General features: G+C 55.2%; 1 protein-coding gene across 1 annotated transcript in view; it reads right to left on the bottom strand.

Annotated features, from left to right (window-relative positions):
- The window catches only part of TMEM132C (transmembrane protein 132C), a 308,999-nt gene that overhangs the window by 23,019 nt on the left and 270,134 nt on the right, over nt 1-15,846 (bottom strand). Inside the window, exon 5 of the mRNA XM_027044313.2 lies at nt 6,164-6,307. Coding sequence (XP_026900114.1) covers nt 6,164-6,307 — 144 coding nt within the window. The remainder of the gene's footprint in view (nt 1-6,163; nt 6,308-15,846) is intronic.

Genomic DNA, 15,846 nt, shown 5'->3' on the forward strand with positions numbered 1-15,846 from the left:
CGTCCTGTATGGGTGCCGTCCAGCAGGAGACGCTGGCCACGTGTCACCCGCACAACTGGGCAGCTGCCAATTCCACTTTACTTGATTTACCGTGCAGCTTGAGGCAAATCTTCACATCTGGCTGGGAGACACGCCTCAGACCGTGTGCGCCGGGCCGGGGATCAGGCAGACCTGCGTTGCGATCTTGGATCTGCCGTCTTCTGGCTGTGTGGCCTTGGGCAAGTCGCTTGACCTCTCTGGGCCTCAGCCTCCTTATCTGTAAAATGAACTTATCATAGCGTTGACCCCAGCGTTGCCGGAGAGATCTCTCTGAAATCCAAATCAGGGTATCCTGCAGCATCCTGCTTCTCTTAGAAGAAAACCAGATTCTGATGGTAAAACCCGAAGGTCCTGGATGGTCCGGGGCCATCGACATCGGGGCCCGGATGATTCTTTGGGATCTGGACCCTTTGCAGCACCCTTGGACTTCAGCCACCAGACTCCAGTAGCCCCTCTGTCTGAGTCACTACCATCCCAAAGGTCTCCGAACGTCGCCCCATGTCCCCTGGGGGGCCCTGGGTCTGCCCTGGATGCAGGAGACGCTGCCATGAACACACCATCCACCCGCTCTGCCTGCACAAGTGTGTTAAAACTCTGTCTCGCGGTTTTGCAGCGGACAGAACCGGAGCTGGAGGAAGAGGCGGGCAGTGGGCGTGCACCTGACCCACACTGGGGACGTGGGCAGCAAGGGCCCCTGCGTTCCAGAAACTTCCTTGCGGTCCTTGGTTTGCTTTCACCCAGAACCCAGTGGCTCTTGGGGCTGAAGATGCTTCTCCCACAGCCCTTGGGTGCGAGGAGCACGGTGGGGAGCACTCTTCCCCCCATGGAAACCCTGCCCACGTTCCCCTGGGCGAGGGGCGCCACCCCAGGGCCTCGCAGACCAACGACTTCGGGCTGCTGCTAAGAGCCCAGCTCCCCATGGACTCAGCTTGTGGAACCAACAGCACATGCAAGAGAGAGGACGTTTCGGGCCCCCAGGAGCAGCAACCACGGGAAACCGAGGCCTCCGCCCCAGCAGGGTCGTCCTGCACGTACAGGAGCCATCACAGGCACTCGTCACTGGGAGAGCTGGGCAGCTGGCCGCCCACACGCATCCCCTTTAGCTCTGCACCAGGGCCAGCAGCCGGGCCGGGCCCTGGAGGTCAGCCCTGGAAATCCAGTAAAGGGACTTTTGCTAACGATGCCCGGAATCTCAGCATTGCCAGCCTGTTGTGGGCGGGGCCTCGCCACCTGTGACCCCAGGAGCCCCCGGGGAAGGGACAGGAAGGCAGCAGGCCGGGGTGGGGGTTACTCAGGAGGCACAGGGTGGGGTGCCCCGGTGTCTCGTCCTAAGGATGAGGGGGTACGCAGACGGCGTGGTGCAAGTGGGGGGACAGGGTTACAGTGGGCACTGACAGTTGTCGTCTCCCTGCCAAGTGGCCCAGATGTGTCCTTTTCAGACGTCGCTCCATCCAGAGCGTCCCTCGCCCCGGGCCCTCTCCAGCCCCACCCCCCGTGTGCCTCGTCATCACCTGTCATTCTTACCAGAAGGGGACCTAGACACCAGCGTGTGATTCAACCACGCCGTTAAGAGACCGCCACCTCGAGGACCGCAAGCAAGATGCCTCTGCAGAGCGTCCTATGCCCTGTCCTCGGCTACAGGACATGGCCTTATGCCGGAGGTGTGCACAAATGTGGGCAAAAGCACTCCGTGGGTGCGGGGAGCCGGGGGGGCTTGTCCACGGCACGCCGTCTCCTCTGCTATTGCCCGACAGCAAATCCCTGACCCGCTCGGGACACGGGTCTTCCTCCCCCGCCCAGGAAACCCGCACAGACTCTCGTGGATGTCCCACGGCCTCCCGCCCTCACAGTCTGACGCCTGCAAACCCACACGCTGAGCACACAGCACACCGGACCCCTCGACTCCTGTGGTGCCTCTGTTCCCGAACCCCCACCAGCCGGGGCTCTCGGGAGGCATCGCAGGGCGCGAGAAGGGGGCAGACACAACGGTGTGAATGCTACGTGTTCTGTGTGTTCGATCCTTATCTGTGTGTTCGAGCTACGTGTGTGATCCCTCCATCGTGGAGGAAGGCTGGCTGGCAGGTGTGTGTGTGTGTGTGTGTGTGTGTGTGTGTGTGTGTAGCTTTGCCAGTTAAAAAACTGCGGCTAAAAAACCTTTGACATGATCCCATCTTTTAAAAAATTGTCTCTGTACGTGCGGCTATACCTAGATGTGTCAAGAGACGTGTAAGAAATGATCACCGAACTGTTTTAATAAGAGACCACATATTGTAGGATTCCATTTATGTGAAATGTCCAAAAAAAGGCAAATCTGTAGAGACAGAAAGTAGATTAGCGGTTGCCCAGGGCTACGGGTGGGAATGGGATTAACGGTAAATGGGGTGACAAAAATATTCTAAAACTGGGTCACAGTGATGGTTGCCCAACCCAGTAAGTTTACTTAAATATCGTTGGGCTGCACACTTGAAATAGGTGGAAATTCTGATTTTCTTAAGCCATACTCTGCACACCACACAGATGATACCTGTAGGTGCTCTGTCTGCAGCCCCTGACCGACCGCACGGGGCTATCGAGGGGACTGCCCGAGCCAACCGGGGTCAGAGTCCAGTCCTTTCCACTTGACCTAGTGGCCAAGTCTTCACTGGATTAATAAAACCTGGTAGTCCTTACAACGGCCTTTTGAATCACGCACCGTGACTGTCCCCACTTTCCGAAGGAGACCTGGAGGCGGACGGAACGTGTGAGCTGCCCAAGACTGTGGAGCCCGGAAAGGCAAAGCAAGAACGTTTTAGAAGAAACTCCCCACGGCACCCTTGAACTTCCGGCACCCTACAAAGCCTCGGCTGCCGTTGTCTGAATGGTCTTGTCACGGATGTTCGTCTCGCGAACAGCCCCGGTGCTCCCTTGTCGAGCAGAGGGCGGGCATGCTTGTGGCAAAACAGAACAGGGACGCCGTCTCTCTCCAGGGCGGGGGAGGCGAGCGGGCTTTCTGCCCCTGTCCGCCTGGCCCTGCTTGGACAGAACCCCACAGACCGGGTGGCTCACGCGGGAGACTCTGTCCCTCACGGTTCCGGAGGCTGGACGTCCCCCATCAAGGTGCCAGCACAGATCGGCTCTGTGGCCCAGCCCTCCTCCTGGCTTCCCAACAGCCGCCCTCTCGCTGTGACCTCACGCGGCCGTCTATGAGAGACCTCTCGTGGCTTCCTCTGTTCCCGAGAACACCAATCCCACCACAGGGGCCCGACCCTCATGACCTCATCCAAACCTAATCACCCCCGAAGGTGCTACCTCCTCACGCCATCACATGGGTGGGGGGGGATGAAGGGTTCAACGTATGAATTTGGGGGGGACACCAACGTTCAGCCCATAATGTGCCTTTTATAAAGGACTCAGGTCCCCTAAGCCCAGGGCTCCTTACAGCCTACGTATGCAGGTGTCCCGGCATGGCCCGTGGCATGACCCTGTGGGGAGAGGCGCTCAGGCATCTGGTGCGGGAAGGCGCGAACTCCCTGGATGCCCTACGTCCCTGACCAGGAGTCGCGTCTTCTGCCCGCAAACTGCGCAGGCTGGCTCGTCGGAGGCGCGGCGTGGATCTCAGAGTCTCCAGTCCTTTGCGGAACTCAGGGCCGTCCCAATCTAGCCCTGCACACACCTGCTGCAGGGGAGACACTGACTACACATCCCCTGCCCCGTGTCCTCTCCGTGGAACCCCGCGCTGTGACAGACCAGCTCTGCGAGCATCGCCGACCCCGCCAGACCCCAAACCACCGGCCGAATCGGGGTCCTGGGGACTGAGTTTGAGTGCAGGATGTCACGTGGCTTTGTCAACAGCCAGGGGCAGCCTGCTCCAAATTCATTCCAGGGGCAATTTCTGGTTCGAATACATTTGTTTCTCTGAAGACGCTGATTATGTTTCTGGAAATATTGGTAATGGGCTCCATGACAAACTCCTAGAAGAGAAGCTAAGGATGATTCTACCCACAACTGCGGTAAAACTTGGTTCTGGGATTTTTCAGGCTGACAGATGGCCTTCTTATCCATCTAGAAAAGTCATCAGGCGTCCTGGCTCTTTAAAAAACACTTTTTTAATTTATTTATTTTTGAGAGAGACAGAGACAGTGCGAATGAGGGAGAGGCAGAGAGAGAGAGAAAATCCCAAGCAGGTTCTGTATGGTCATTGCATCATGACCTGAGCCCAAACCAAGAGTCGGATGCTTAACCGACTGAGCCACCCAGGTGTCCCAGAGGTCCTGGCTCTTTTTTTTTTTTTTTAACATTAAATACAATTTACTGTCAAATTGGTTTCCATATAACACCCAGTGCTCATCCCAACAGGTGCCCTCCCCAGTGCCCATCACAGATCAGTAATGAAAACCAATGGCCACCAGGGATCTGGTACGTGATGGTGGCCGGGGCAGGGAGGGCTCCAGCTCCAACCAAGAGACTCCTCCCCACCTCGGCCTCACCAACAAAGTGGGGGTGATTCGGCCACAAGGAAGTGGGGTGACTGTTCAGCCAGAAACAGAGCACGGTTCTCAGTGGAAGAAATTTTGCCCACCAGGGGACATTTTGCAATGACTGGAGACATTTTTGGTTTTCACCATTCAGGGCGTGTGACAGGCACGTATGTATTGGGGTAGGAGGCAGAAATCCATCTCACAGGACAGCCCCCTAACAAAGAATTATCTGGCACAAAACACCAGCATAGTGCCGACGTTGCAAAATCCTGCCCCGGGTTTGGATCTTAGCGGTCCAACGGGGAAGCCGCTCGCCACGGTGGCCAGGAAGCCCTGACGTGGAAAAGTAACAGACACGCGCTCTCCGTAGATTCGAAGCGACTGGGCCCCACCGAGTACGAAACAGCGCGTTCATGATTTTTATATCGATCACATGTTGAGATGATAATGTTTTTAATATAATGGCTTAAACACAGACATCTAAAAAATTACCTTCACCTGCTCTCCCTTTCGTGAACGTGACCGAGAATTTTAAACGACATGTGTGGCCCACAGTTGTGCTCATGTTGAACAGTATGGTTTAGAACTTCATCCCCGCCCTTCCCGCCACTGGCTTTTTGGGTGTGTGGCTTTGGGGCTGCCCTTAGCCCATAGATCACTTTTGGGGGAATTGGGGAAAAGCCTCTCTTCCTTGAGATGCCGGAGATTACATCTTTTGTAATCCCAGAGACATACCTACAAGAAAACATAAAGACCCAATGCATCTGGAGAAAGATCTGGAGATCTCTCTCATCTGGAGAAAGGCCAGATGCTTCATTTCTGGCTTGGAAAAGCCCTTATGCTGTCTTATCCCTGGAGCCAGCACTGTGAGTACACTATCCCAGCAAATGTGGTGGGAAAGACCAAGAATTCGGGTCGTTCCCTCATGAAACTTAAACTCCACAGCAGGGGTTGCTCTAGGCAAACTTTTCCTTGGCGTGGGCAAAGCAACAAATATTTTAGAGTTGCGGGCCAGATGGTCTCGGTCACAACTGCCTGATGCTCCTGTGGTCGTGCCAAAGCCACCGCAGACAGTACAGAGATAGATTTGAGCGGTCGTGTCCCAATAAAACTTTATTTACACAACGATCAGAGGGCTGGAGTTGACTCCTGGTTCATGGTCTGCCCAACAGAACAGAGGTTTGGACAGCTGCCTGGGCCAGACTCACATTGCAGACGTATTTTATTTTTTTGCCCATTAACAAAAAGTTACAACTGGTGGCCAACACTGAAAAACGGGCGACTTTTACATAAATCCCAAATTTGTGAACACATGACTTTTACATAAAGCGCAAATTTGCGGCTTCTCTTGAAGGAAGGGCAATACTGATCTCCCGTTTACTGGGGACCACATCAGTAGGCGCCGAACTCCGGATGCCCAGCTAGTGTGGGGCGTGTCCGTCTGCCCTGACCACTTCACCCGCCGTGTCACCAGCTCGGTTATTGGAAGTATCTGGGGTTTGAGCCACGCTCCAAAGCAGACCACACTCCAAACTGGGTTTGGAGCTGGAAGAGTGGTCGTGTGATTGGACTTCATACTTCCTGGTGCTGACCCCTCTTTTTGAATGGGTGTGCCCCAACAGTTCCCATCATTTCAACCCAGGTGACTGGTCAGTGGGGGTGCTTACCTTGAGGACGTCCTCATCTGTGGACTTGCACTCCACCAGCTCTGAGATATCCGTCACGGCACTGTTCTCCTCCACAGAGACCACCTTGATGGGCAGGGCTACGGTCTTTCCTGTGAGTATGGCGGTGTTGAGAATCTCAGTGTCCTGTCAGAAGAACCAGACAGAGCTGGGTCAAGGGGGCTGGTATGCTCAGCGCTCTTGGACACAAGCGGGAAGTTCCCCAAGTATCTGCCAGGCTGTGTTTGTTTGGACAAGACACCATAGCACTGACTTTGGGATTTGGGGCAAAAAAGGCCATTCGTTGGAAGAACTTTCCAAGAACATTACAATTTCGTTTATTTACGGCCGCCTTCTTGGTTTCCAGCTACCAAAGTCAAAAGTTATTAATTCTCCTTTTGTAGAGAGAGAGTAGAAGTTATGTACCAGTTAGGGTTTGGTTGTAGGCAACAGAAATGGAATCAGGTGAGTCCTTCCCACCCAGAGGCCCGCCCTGTTCTAATCTCCGGAACCAGTGAGTCTTTTCCCTTACATGGTATTAGGGGACTTTGCGGTTGTGGTCAAGTCAAGGATCTTAAGAAGGGCAGACTATCCTGGATTATCTGGGGGCAGGACCCAATGGAATCATAAGTCCTTATAAGAGGGTCAGAGGAAGAGGAGTGAGGCAGGGACAGAGGGAGAGGCCAGAGTGATGTCCTCATGACCCAAGAGACGTGGATGGTTTCTAGTTTCTGGAAAAAGACAGACCCTTCCCTAGGTCCTCCAGAGGGAACACAGCCCTGCTGACACCTTGAATTCAGCTCCATAAAGGCTCATTTCTGACTTCTGGTGTCCAGGACTGTAATATAAGGAGGTGCTGTTAATTTGGTATGGCAACAGGAGGCTAATGCAGGTTCTTACCCGTTGGGTCCTGGGCCACTCCCAGGGTTAACGGAGAAGCTGAAAGGGGCCTTGGAAAGGCAGGGCCCAGATCAGCTTGCGGGACACTGAAAGCCAGGAAGGGACAGGATCTCCAGAGTGGAGTGCAGTGAATGGCTTCGGCCATTTGTCTCCTGAGTCACTCCGTAGATGATCTATCTAAATTCCCTGGGTGTGGGGTGGGGGGAGTCTGGTCGGGTTAAATGGCCATCCCTTATCCCGCGGAGGATGGCTCCCCTTTGATTCACAAGCCTACCAAGACGGAGTCCAACAGGAGAAAGGCCACCATCAGAAGAAGAAGGAAGAGGTTCCTCCCGGCAAAGAGTAATGGCGGGTGTTCTGCTACGACACCGGTGAGCCAGGTCACTTTTAATCCCCTGTGGCCACGGTCACTACACCTTGGTGAGGGGCACCAGACCGCTGGGATCTTTCTGCAGACTTTTATGCAGACCACAGGCTCTTCCTGTCCTGCCCTGGAGAGCCCACTCCATCGCAGCTATGGGGACCTCGGTTCATCGTGTCCTTCCTGGCTTCATGCAAAATGATTAGCGTCACATGTAGTGATTTTCAAAGTGATAAAGAAAGCGCCTTCTCTTTTGAGTCTGTGGGCACTACGGGCTCGCACTTTCGTAATGCTTCCCTACCTCTATTAACACCTTTTCCCTCTGGGCCAACTTCTCTCGAAGTCCCTCTACAGAAGCACTGCCCCACTTTGAAGCGGGAGTTGGAAGGAAAGAGATTTTTCTCGCTTCTTTCTCCAGGGAAGCAACTGACACAGAAATGACCTTTTGCATTAGACAGGAGCACAGCTGGAAGAGTCATCAGTTCTAAGTGGAGCCCCAGCCTCTCTCTGATGCTTGTACCCAGAAGCCAGCCCTTAAATAAGCCTCTGCCGTGTCTTCTCCTGGGTCCGCAGGATTCCCGGGAGCTGGGGCCGCGATCTGGCGGCGCGCCCACCGGCTATTATGGATGCTAAGAATACCGCGGAAATTCCCCAAGTCCATTTTCAGGTTCATTACAGGTAATGTGCTCAGAGTTCAGACTTCACATTTTCTCTCTCAGAATGGTCTTTGGCTAATGGCTTCATTAAGGCAGCAAACTCCCTCGTGGATTAATTGTGATTAGCTTCCTAACGGTCACTGCAGGTGCGCACGCACACGCACACGCCCACGATCCTCTCCCCGACACGTCCCATCCCTGGACTGAATCACAGCAAGGTTCAGACTGGTTGGACATTGGATGTGTCTCTCCAGCCAATGGCATAAACCACGGGAGCAGAGAGTTACCCGTCACTGGGGTTCCAAATGGGGGCAGGAAGCGTCAGGTGTCAGGGACTCAGACTGAGTCCAGGCTCCCTATTTGAATTGCGGCCAGGGAGGCAGCACAGGCCGGGGGGCCCAGCTGGAGACGTGTCGGGGTGTAGGTCACGCACCGAGTGTCTTCTGGGGGTCCCTCCAGACCCACTCTGCCCTGCAGAGGGTCCCACGAGGCTGACTCATGTGCACAAAGCTACAGACCCCTCGCCTTCTGGCCTCTGGCCACCTCGGACACACCATGAAACTGTGCTTCCTGCACACAGCCTGTGTGGTTGCTGGGAGCTGTGTGACGAATCTGGCCAGTCAGTTGTGAGCTGGCACGGCGTGTGTCACTCCTGGACTAGAGCGATTCCCCGCCTTCACGGAGGGACGGGCTCTCCGTTCCTGAGGCAGAGCGGCCGGAATTACTCAGATGGTAGCTGCTTCACCGGCCCGAGGCTCTGAATGACGGTGAGAACTGGGGCTGTTTGTTACTGCCGCTCGCCCTACTGCCGCCTGACTGATACAGGGGGAGAATGAAGGCTTCACCTGCTTCAACGGCAGAGGAATGCCCTGCAGTGATGAGTTCACTTTTGAACATTTTTATTTCCGGTACGTGGTTAGTGTTCCTACAGACGCTTAGCAAGCATTTAAGGGCATGTTTTGACACTGATTTTTGCCATCCGTGCCCTCCCTTGATGCACTGGATCCTCATTCCAGCTCTCCAGTTTAGACGTGGGATTTCTTGAGGTCAGGGTCTGTGTGTGCTGTGGACCGAATGGTGCCCCCCCGACCCTAAATCCATGTCGAAACCCTCATCCTCAGCATGACTATTTCAAGACAGGAGGTATCTTTGAGGAGGTAATTAAGGTTACCTGGGGTCCCAAGGGCGACCCCGATCCAATAGGTCCATAAGAACAGGAAGGGACACCAGGGACACGGGCATTTGCGAGCCAAGGAGAGAGCTCGGGAGAAGCCAAAGCTGCTGACAGCTTGATCTCGGACCTCCAGGCTCCAGAACCTTCGCAAAGGTTCTGCTGATTAAGCCCCAGCCCCTGGTATTTTGTTCCGGCAGCCCTAGAAGACGGCCCCGTACCGTAACACAGCCCTGACGCTACGTTGCAAAGCAGGGCAAGGATGTGTCCTTCATCGTGACCCGAGAGGGGTCTGTGCCATCACGAAGAAAGGCACAGTCACTGTCGGTAGGCAAACAGGCACGCGGTGGTGAGTGGTGGCCAGTATTCGTGAGTCTCGGGCCCTGGGCGGGGGGAGACAGGTGTGGGGAAACACGTCACAGGGTGTGTCCCAGCGTCTGGGGCTGAGCCCTGGTTGTCTCCCCAAGGTGGGCCCGGGCACCTCCAAGGTGGGAAGTGAAAACTCCCGCACCAGCCTCCGGTCCCTGCGAACGAGCAGTTTTCAGACTGGACTGTCCTCTCCTGCCTCCCCAGATTGTGGGATTGCAAGAAACAACGGGAACGTCGTAGAAGCAGGGAGGACGGAGAGACCCGGGCGTGGCCGGACACGGGTCTGGCGGGAGAGGCCTTCTTCTGGCCCCGAGGACCCGGGGAGGGGGCCGGGCCGGGATGGAGGGAAGCTCTCCTGGGGCCGAAACGTGCCTGTGTGTGTGCCTGTGAGTGTGCGTGCATCTGTGTGCATGTCTGTGGTACGCACGTGTGTGTGATACGTGTGCACGTGTGCATGTGTGAGGTATGCAGGTGCGTCTGCCCACACGCGTGCATGCGTGTTGCGTGCGTGCACACGTGTGTAATGACACAGCTCCCCATGCTGTATACATGGCTGGTCGTCCTCCCAAAGCCCTGTCCGGTCCGGGCTGATTCACTGCTTGGACGAGATGCTGAGGACACTATCTCAGCGCATCCGACTGGGTCTCGCTCAGAACCCACCCCCCCATGCCAGGCTCCGGCCCCAGCGGAGCGCCTCCCGTGCAGGGCTGGCCGGGAACATGTGCGGCCCCGCGGCCCCGAGAACCGTGCCCTGCCCAGCGCCACAGAAGGCAGTGGTTCCCGCCCGCGGGCCGCAGCAGCCGGGAGAGGAGCTCGCTGTCCCTTGCACGGCCTCTCCAGCTCCACGCGGGCACGGCCCCCACCTGGCGGCTCTCTGAGCTACGGAGCTTCCCCCCTCCCGGTGCTGCTCTCTCCCTCCCTCCACCTGCTTCCACCGTAGGCTGGAAACCGCGCTTTCTGCTGAGAAGAATCCAGAAAGTCAGGCACTTTAAATCGCTGTCATTTCAAATTTGACAAGAAGCCCGAGGCTTCGCAGAAAACGTGTCGTTGTTTTGAGCTGCCCTCAAAAATGTAAATTGGTTTAGCCGTTTTCTGCATTGGTGCAAATCGGATTTTTAGTTTTTAAATGAAGAGAGGGCACAGAACTACTCCGGAGCGTGTCCCACAGGCCGAAGGGTGTGCAGTGACCCCCGCGATGTGGGACGAGCGAGCCCCCGGGCGCTCTCGGGAGGGAAAAGCAGGACGTGTGCGTGTGGCCCGTCCGTGCACGGGAGGCATTTAGGCCCAGAAAGCAGTGCCGAGCTATCCGAGATGCTGAGCCACACGGAAGGCCACGCGGCGCCTGGTTCCGTCCACGTGACGTGTCCGGAACAGCAGATCCACACAGACAGAGAGCGGGTGGTGGTCGTACGACCCTGTGAATATACTGAGAACCACTCACTTGCAGGCTCGGAGCGGAGCCTTTGTGGACATGAACTGCCTCTCGGGACAGAAGGCGGCCAGCGTGTGTGGGAGCAGGGCCGGCGCCCCGGGAAGGCCACGGCCTGACTCGGCCCCCCAAGCCACCCTCAGAGTCTGTTCACCCTCGGAGAAACACGTGTGCAGCTCCGAGGCCGGACGCCTGGCCTTCTAAACCAACCGCGGGGGTTCAAACCTCACCAGGGTCCGAGGACAGGAGCCGTTGCATCTAGAACATTCCTGACAGGGCAAAAACGACCTCTCTCAAGGCGGGCCATTAAGAGGCCTCATTAATAAAAACACCAGGTCACATCTGGGGAGCTCTTGGGACACCCCGGGTGTTACTGAACACTGCCATCCCTCCCCCAACCCATGAAGCAGGTGGTCTTACTATCCCCGGCCCACAGATGGGGAAACTGAGGCCCCGAGCTGATACAGTGGCGTGTTCAGGTGTGCAGCACGAAGGTGGCCTCGCCAGGTTTGAACACGTGTCCCCGGGGCTGAGACATCTGTTTGGACGGCCTAAGGACCTGGGACAGAACGGCCCCTGTCCTGATTCTGCCCCTTTTCCTGCTTTACTTAAATCCTTCACGGACCCGTTTCTTGGCTGTGAACTTGGGGGATATTCAGCATCATTGTGAAGATTTCATCCGATGGCGTTTACGAGCCTCCCGCCAGGGCTCGGGCAGCGTGACGGCGGGTGTGTGGGTCAGGCCACCAGCCCACGGAGGAAAGCCCACGCCCCTGTCCCACGTGTGTGGGGGGTGGGAGACAGAAACCAGGATGAGCAGGCAGCGAGCATCCAAACACACAAAATCCAGAGCAGCAGGATGCTATCACCTTCTGTGGTCGTTACAGGTCTTCTTTCTCTTGTAAAAGAGGGAAAATGGGGCTCATAACTTTGAAAGCTCCTCATCATTTGCTCCCATCCGGTCTCCCGATTTCCCTCCCCAGAGGCGCCTGCCATCTGGGACTTGTACACCTTTCCAGTTTGCGATTCTAGACTTTTCTCACGTTCCCGCACAAGTACAGGACCCGTGGCCTTGTTCCCTCCATTTACGTTTTGTACAAACATGCATTTTAGACAGTTTATACCGATATAGCATCCTGGACTTTCATCCATTTACTCATTTGTTCTTTTGCTCACGGTTATGTCTTCCTGACTGCTCACGTCCACACGGCCGAACCACACTCCACGCTGAGATCCACATCCACGTGCTGATCCGGCTCTGTCTTAAAGAGACCTAGGTGTCCATCGCATGCCTTTTCCATAGTTGACTTTTCTGCTCACCCACTGATGGCAGTTCGGGATGTCTCAAACTCTGCCAGTACAAAGGACCCTCTCTCCTTCTGCCCACGTGTTGGAGACTCTCCAGCACCTCCTGGTGCCCGTGGAATTGCGGGGCTGAGTGGCACACACATTTCCTCTTTGATCCTCTCTGTGTGGTCATGCTATCATCTAAACTCTGAGCAACGGCAGGCAAAGTGCCTTTTCCTGAAATTCTTGCCAACACCTGGGTGATTACGTGTCAACCCGGCCAGGTGACAGCCCCCAATTATTCCATCAGACACTAAGTTGGGCACTACCATGTAGGTATTGGGTAGGTGCGATGAATGCTCATAATCAGCTGACTTTCAGGAAAGCAGATAATCCTAGATGATCTGGGTGGGCCTGGTTTAATCAGTCGAAGGCCTTTAGATGCAAAGTTGAGGCTTCCTGAGGAAGAAATTCTGCCTGAGGAATGCAGCTTGTATATATAGTTTTTTTTTTCTTACCCTCCACACTGCATTGACCCTTTAGAACATGGGTCAGTTGGGCGAGCCTGGCTGTGACTGGACAGGTGGCCTTGGCGTCTAGAGAAGCCACTGGTTAGAGATCTTTCCCGTTTCTATCCAAACCCTTTGTGAACATCCAGGGACTCTTAAATCCAGGCTTCCTTCTCTCCGCCTGTGAAGGGTACAAGACGAACGAGCTGCTCTCAAATCCGTGCGCCCCTCCCCCCCCGGCTTTGAGGGAGAAGAGGGAGAAGCAGCAGAAGCGAACCCTCCACCCTCCCGGGTGCAGACAGAGCCCGGCGTGTCCCGCTGGGGTCTCCTCTGATTGCAGGCTGAGAGCTGCACACACAGGAAGGTCTACGATTGGCTGATTCACCGTCGAGGCAGAGATAGGTGACAACCGGGTGCTGCTTCTTAGAACTAATTCTTAAAACGTTAGTTAGTTAAGTAAAATATTGGCAGGAAGGCAAGGTGTCTATGACAACCTTGCAAATAACCTCTCGCAGTTCGTTAGACTTTTGCAGGCCGGTTAACAAGATTCAGGGGCCAAATCCGGCCCATGGGGTGTTTTTACATAGACTCAAGAGCCAAGAATGATTTCGTTACTTGTCAAGGCTTTAAGAAAAGAATATACAAGGGGCGCCTGGATGACTCCGTTGGTTAAGGATCCGACTTCGGCTAAAGTCACGATCTCTCAATTCATGAGTTCAAGCCCCGCATCAGGCTCTGTGCTGACGGCTCGGAGCCTGGAGCCTGGAGCCTGCTTCGCATTCTGTGTCTCCCTCTCTCTGCCCCTCCTCCGCTCACGCTCTGTCTCCCTCTGTCTTTCAAAAAACGAATAAATGTTAAAAAATTAAAAAAAAAAAGTATACACAATAGACACCGTGTGCATCCCTACAAAGCATAAAATACTATCTAGTCCTTTACAGAAAACTCTGCTGGTCCCTGGGCGAGAAGATCATTTTCCTAAAATGACGGGGTTCTCAGTGCATCCCGTGGGGGTGTCTCCTGTATTTGGGGGGTTCAAGTCATGCTGTTCTGCTGGGCCGATGGGGTCAGCGTCCCTGTGGTAACCTGCCTTGCGTGCAGGAGTCCCGAACCCTCTGGACCCACAACAAGCATTGGACCCCTTAAAGCAGATGGACTCGTGTTACACAGGAAGAGATATTTGAATTGTGGCTCACTTTTAAGTGGTTCGTAATCTACGGTAGTGATTATTTCCACTGTATCTGTCTCCCTGCCCACGGTTTTAGCTCTAGGAGAGGAAGGATACGGATACCTGAGCGATAATAAGATCCGACTACAACTGGCCCTTCCAGATGTCAGGGTGGTAGATAACATCGCAAAAAGACAGAGGAGCAGGAAAGCCAACGGTGTCCTCCTCCAGGTGCAGTGGGTCAGCAAAACATGCCCCGGGCTGGCAGAGAGCTGTGGGGACAGCTGGCTCATGCAGCGGGCTCTGGGAGGGTCAAAGGTCCAGGTTTGGAAACCAAGCAGAGTCCAGCTGCCAGCACTGGGGGGGCTGAGACCCTCACTGCTTCGGTGAGTGCAAACTCAAGAGCACCCAGCTTGCCGTTTGCCCGCTCGCCGTGTGGGGTTTCGGGTCCTGCCTCCTCCTCGGTGCTTCTCCCTCATCTGTGGAATGGGAGGACCCCACTTCCCTCCAGGGCTCCTTTGAGAACCTGAGACTGGACACCAGCCCCCCAGCGGCTCAGTGCTCAGCACAAAGGTGCCCATCCCACGAACGCCTGCCCCGTCCGGGAAACAGGTCCAAGAGCCTTGACCCTGGGTTTCAACATCCTGGGTCCCGGGACCAGCCCGTGTGCTCTTGGCTGTAAGACGGTGTGCGTTTGACTATGACTGATTTGGGAGCTGAATTAGCGTTGCTTGCAAGTTGACGGAGCACCTCTTTAATTAAACCTCCAGTTCGATCAGGACAGACCAGCAGCAGGAGCCCCAGGACCCATTCCCCAGGGTGTGAACGGGTTTGCTATTGGCTGCAGACCCCTGAAGCTGAACCCGGGGGTGTGAGCGAGCGGGAGCCCACTGGTGCCGATCACTCAGCGGATTTGGGTCTGGGACTGACCCTCCAGGGAGTGATCAACCCCCCCCCCTCCACCGCCTTTCCCAAAGTAAAGAAAAAAATCTTCCCTCCAATTCTTGCCCGCCAGACGGGTCTGTCCGAGAGGTCTGTCCGGCGGGATAGTTATTTTGAGAGATTTTGTGTAGTTGAGACATTTGGGCAGGCAAACCCTCCACAAATTCCCAAGACGGCAGAGGGTTCACAGGTATTGACAAAGGGTCTTGGCCAAAATCAGGAGGGAGAAGGGGGCTCCCCCTCCGCCGAGCCCTCTGGAGCAGACAGTTCCCTCTCCTGGGTGAGAGGGGTCTTTGGATTCTGAGGGAGGCAGCAAGTGCCCGGTTCCCGGCTGGCCCCTCTGGGAAGCGGCAAGACAGGGGGCTGTCTGGTGAACCTCTGTGGCAGCACGAAAGGCCTCTGAATCCCAGAAGCGACCAGAACAAGGCGACGGCTAGAAAAATATATCGATCTGGTTTGGATGAAATAGTGACAAATGGTATTGTAGCAAAAAGGGGCTGTGTGCCCTCAGTACCCACTCTTCTCAAAGTTGGTGCCCAGACCAGCAGCCGCGACACCACCCAGACACCGTAGAAAGGCAGATTCTTGGGCCTCACCCTGAACATCCTTAATCAGAAACTCTGGGGGTGGAGCCCATTGGCTTGTGTTTAACCATCTCTCCAGGTGATCCTTAAGCTGCTCAAAGCTTGAGAAATGTTCTAGTCCAAATGTAAGTAGAAATATTATGCAGGACCTTAGGAAATCTGCTTAATGGGAACTGGAGTCTGTTCCTTTTTTCCTTTTTAGGCTACCTGGAATACAGACACAATGGCTGGAGCGTGAGCAGCCTTTCTGGACCATGAGACAAACTCGGAAATGGAGGCCACTCACTGAACGTGGCGGGGTAGAGAGGCAGGA

Source organism: Acinonyx jubatus, chromosome D3 (genome assembly GCF_027475565.1).
Source record: "Acinonyx jubatus isolate Ajub_Pintada_27869175 chromosome D3, VMU_Ajub_asm_v1.0, whole genome shotgun sequence".
Taxonomy (NCBI): Eukaryota; Metazoa; Chordata; class Mammalia; order Carnivora; family Felidae; genus Acinonyx; species Acinonyx jubatus.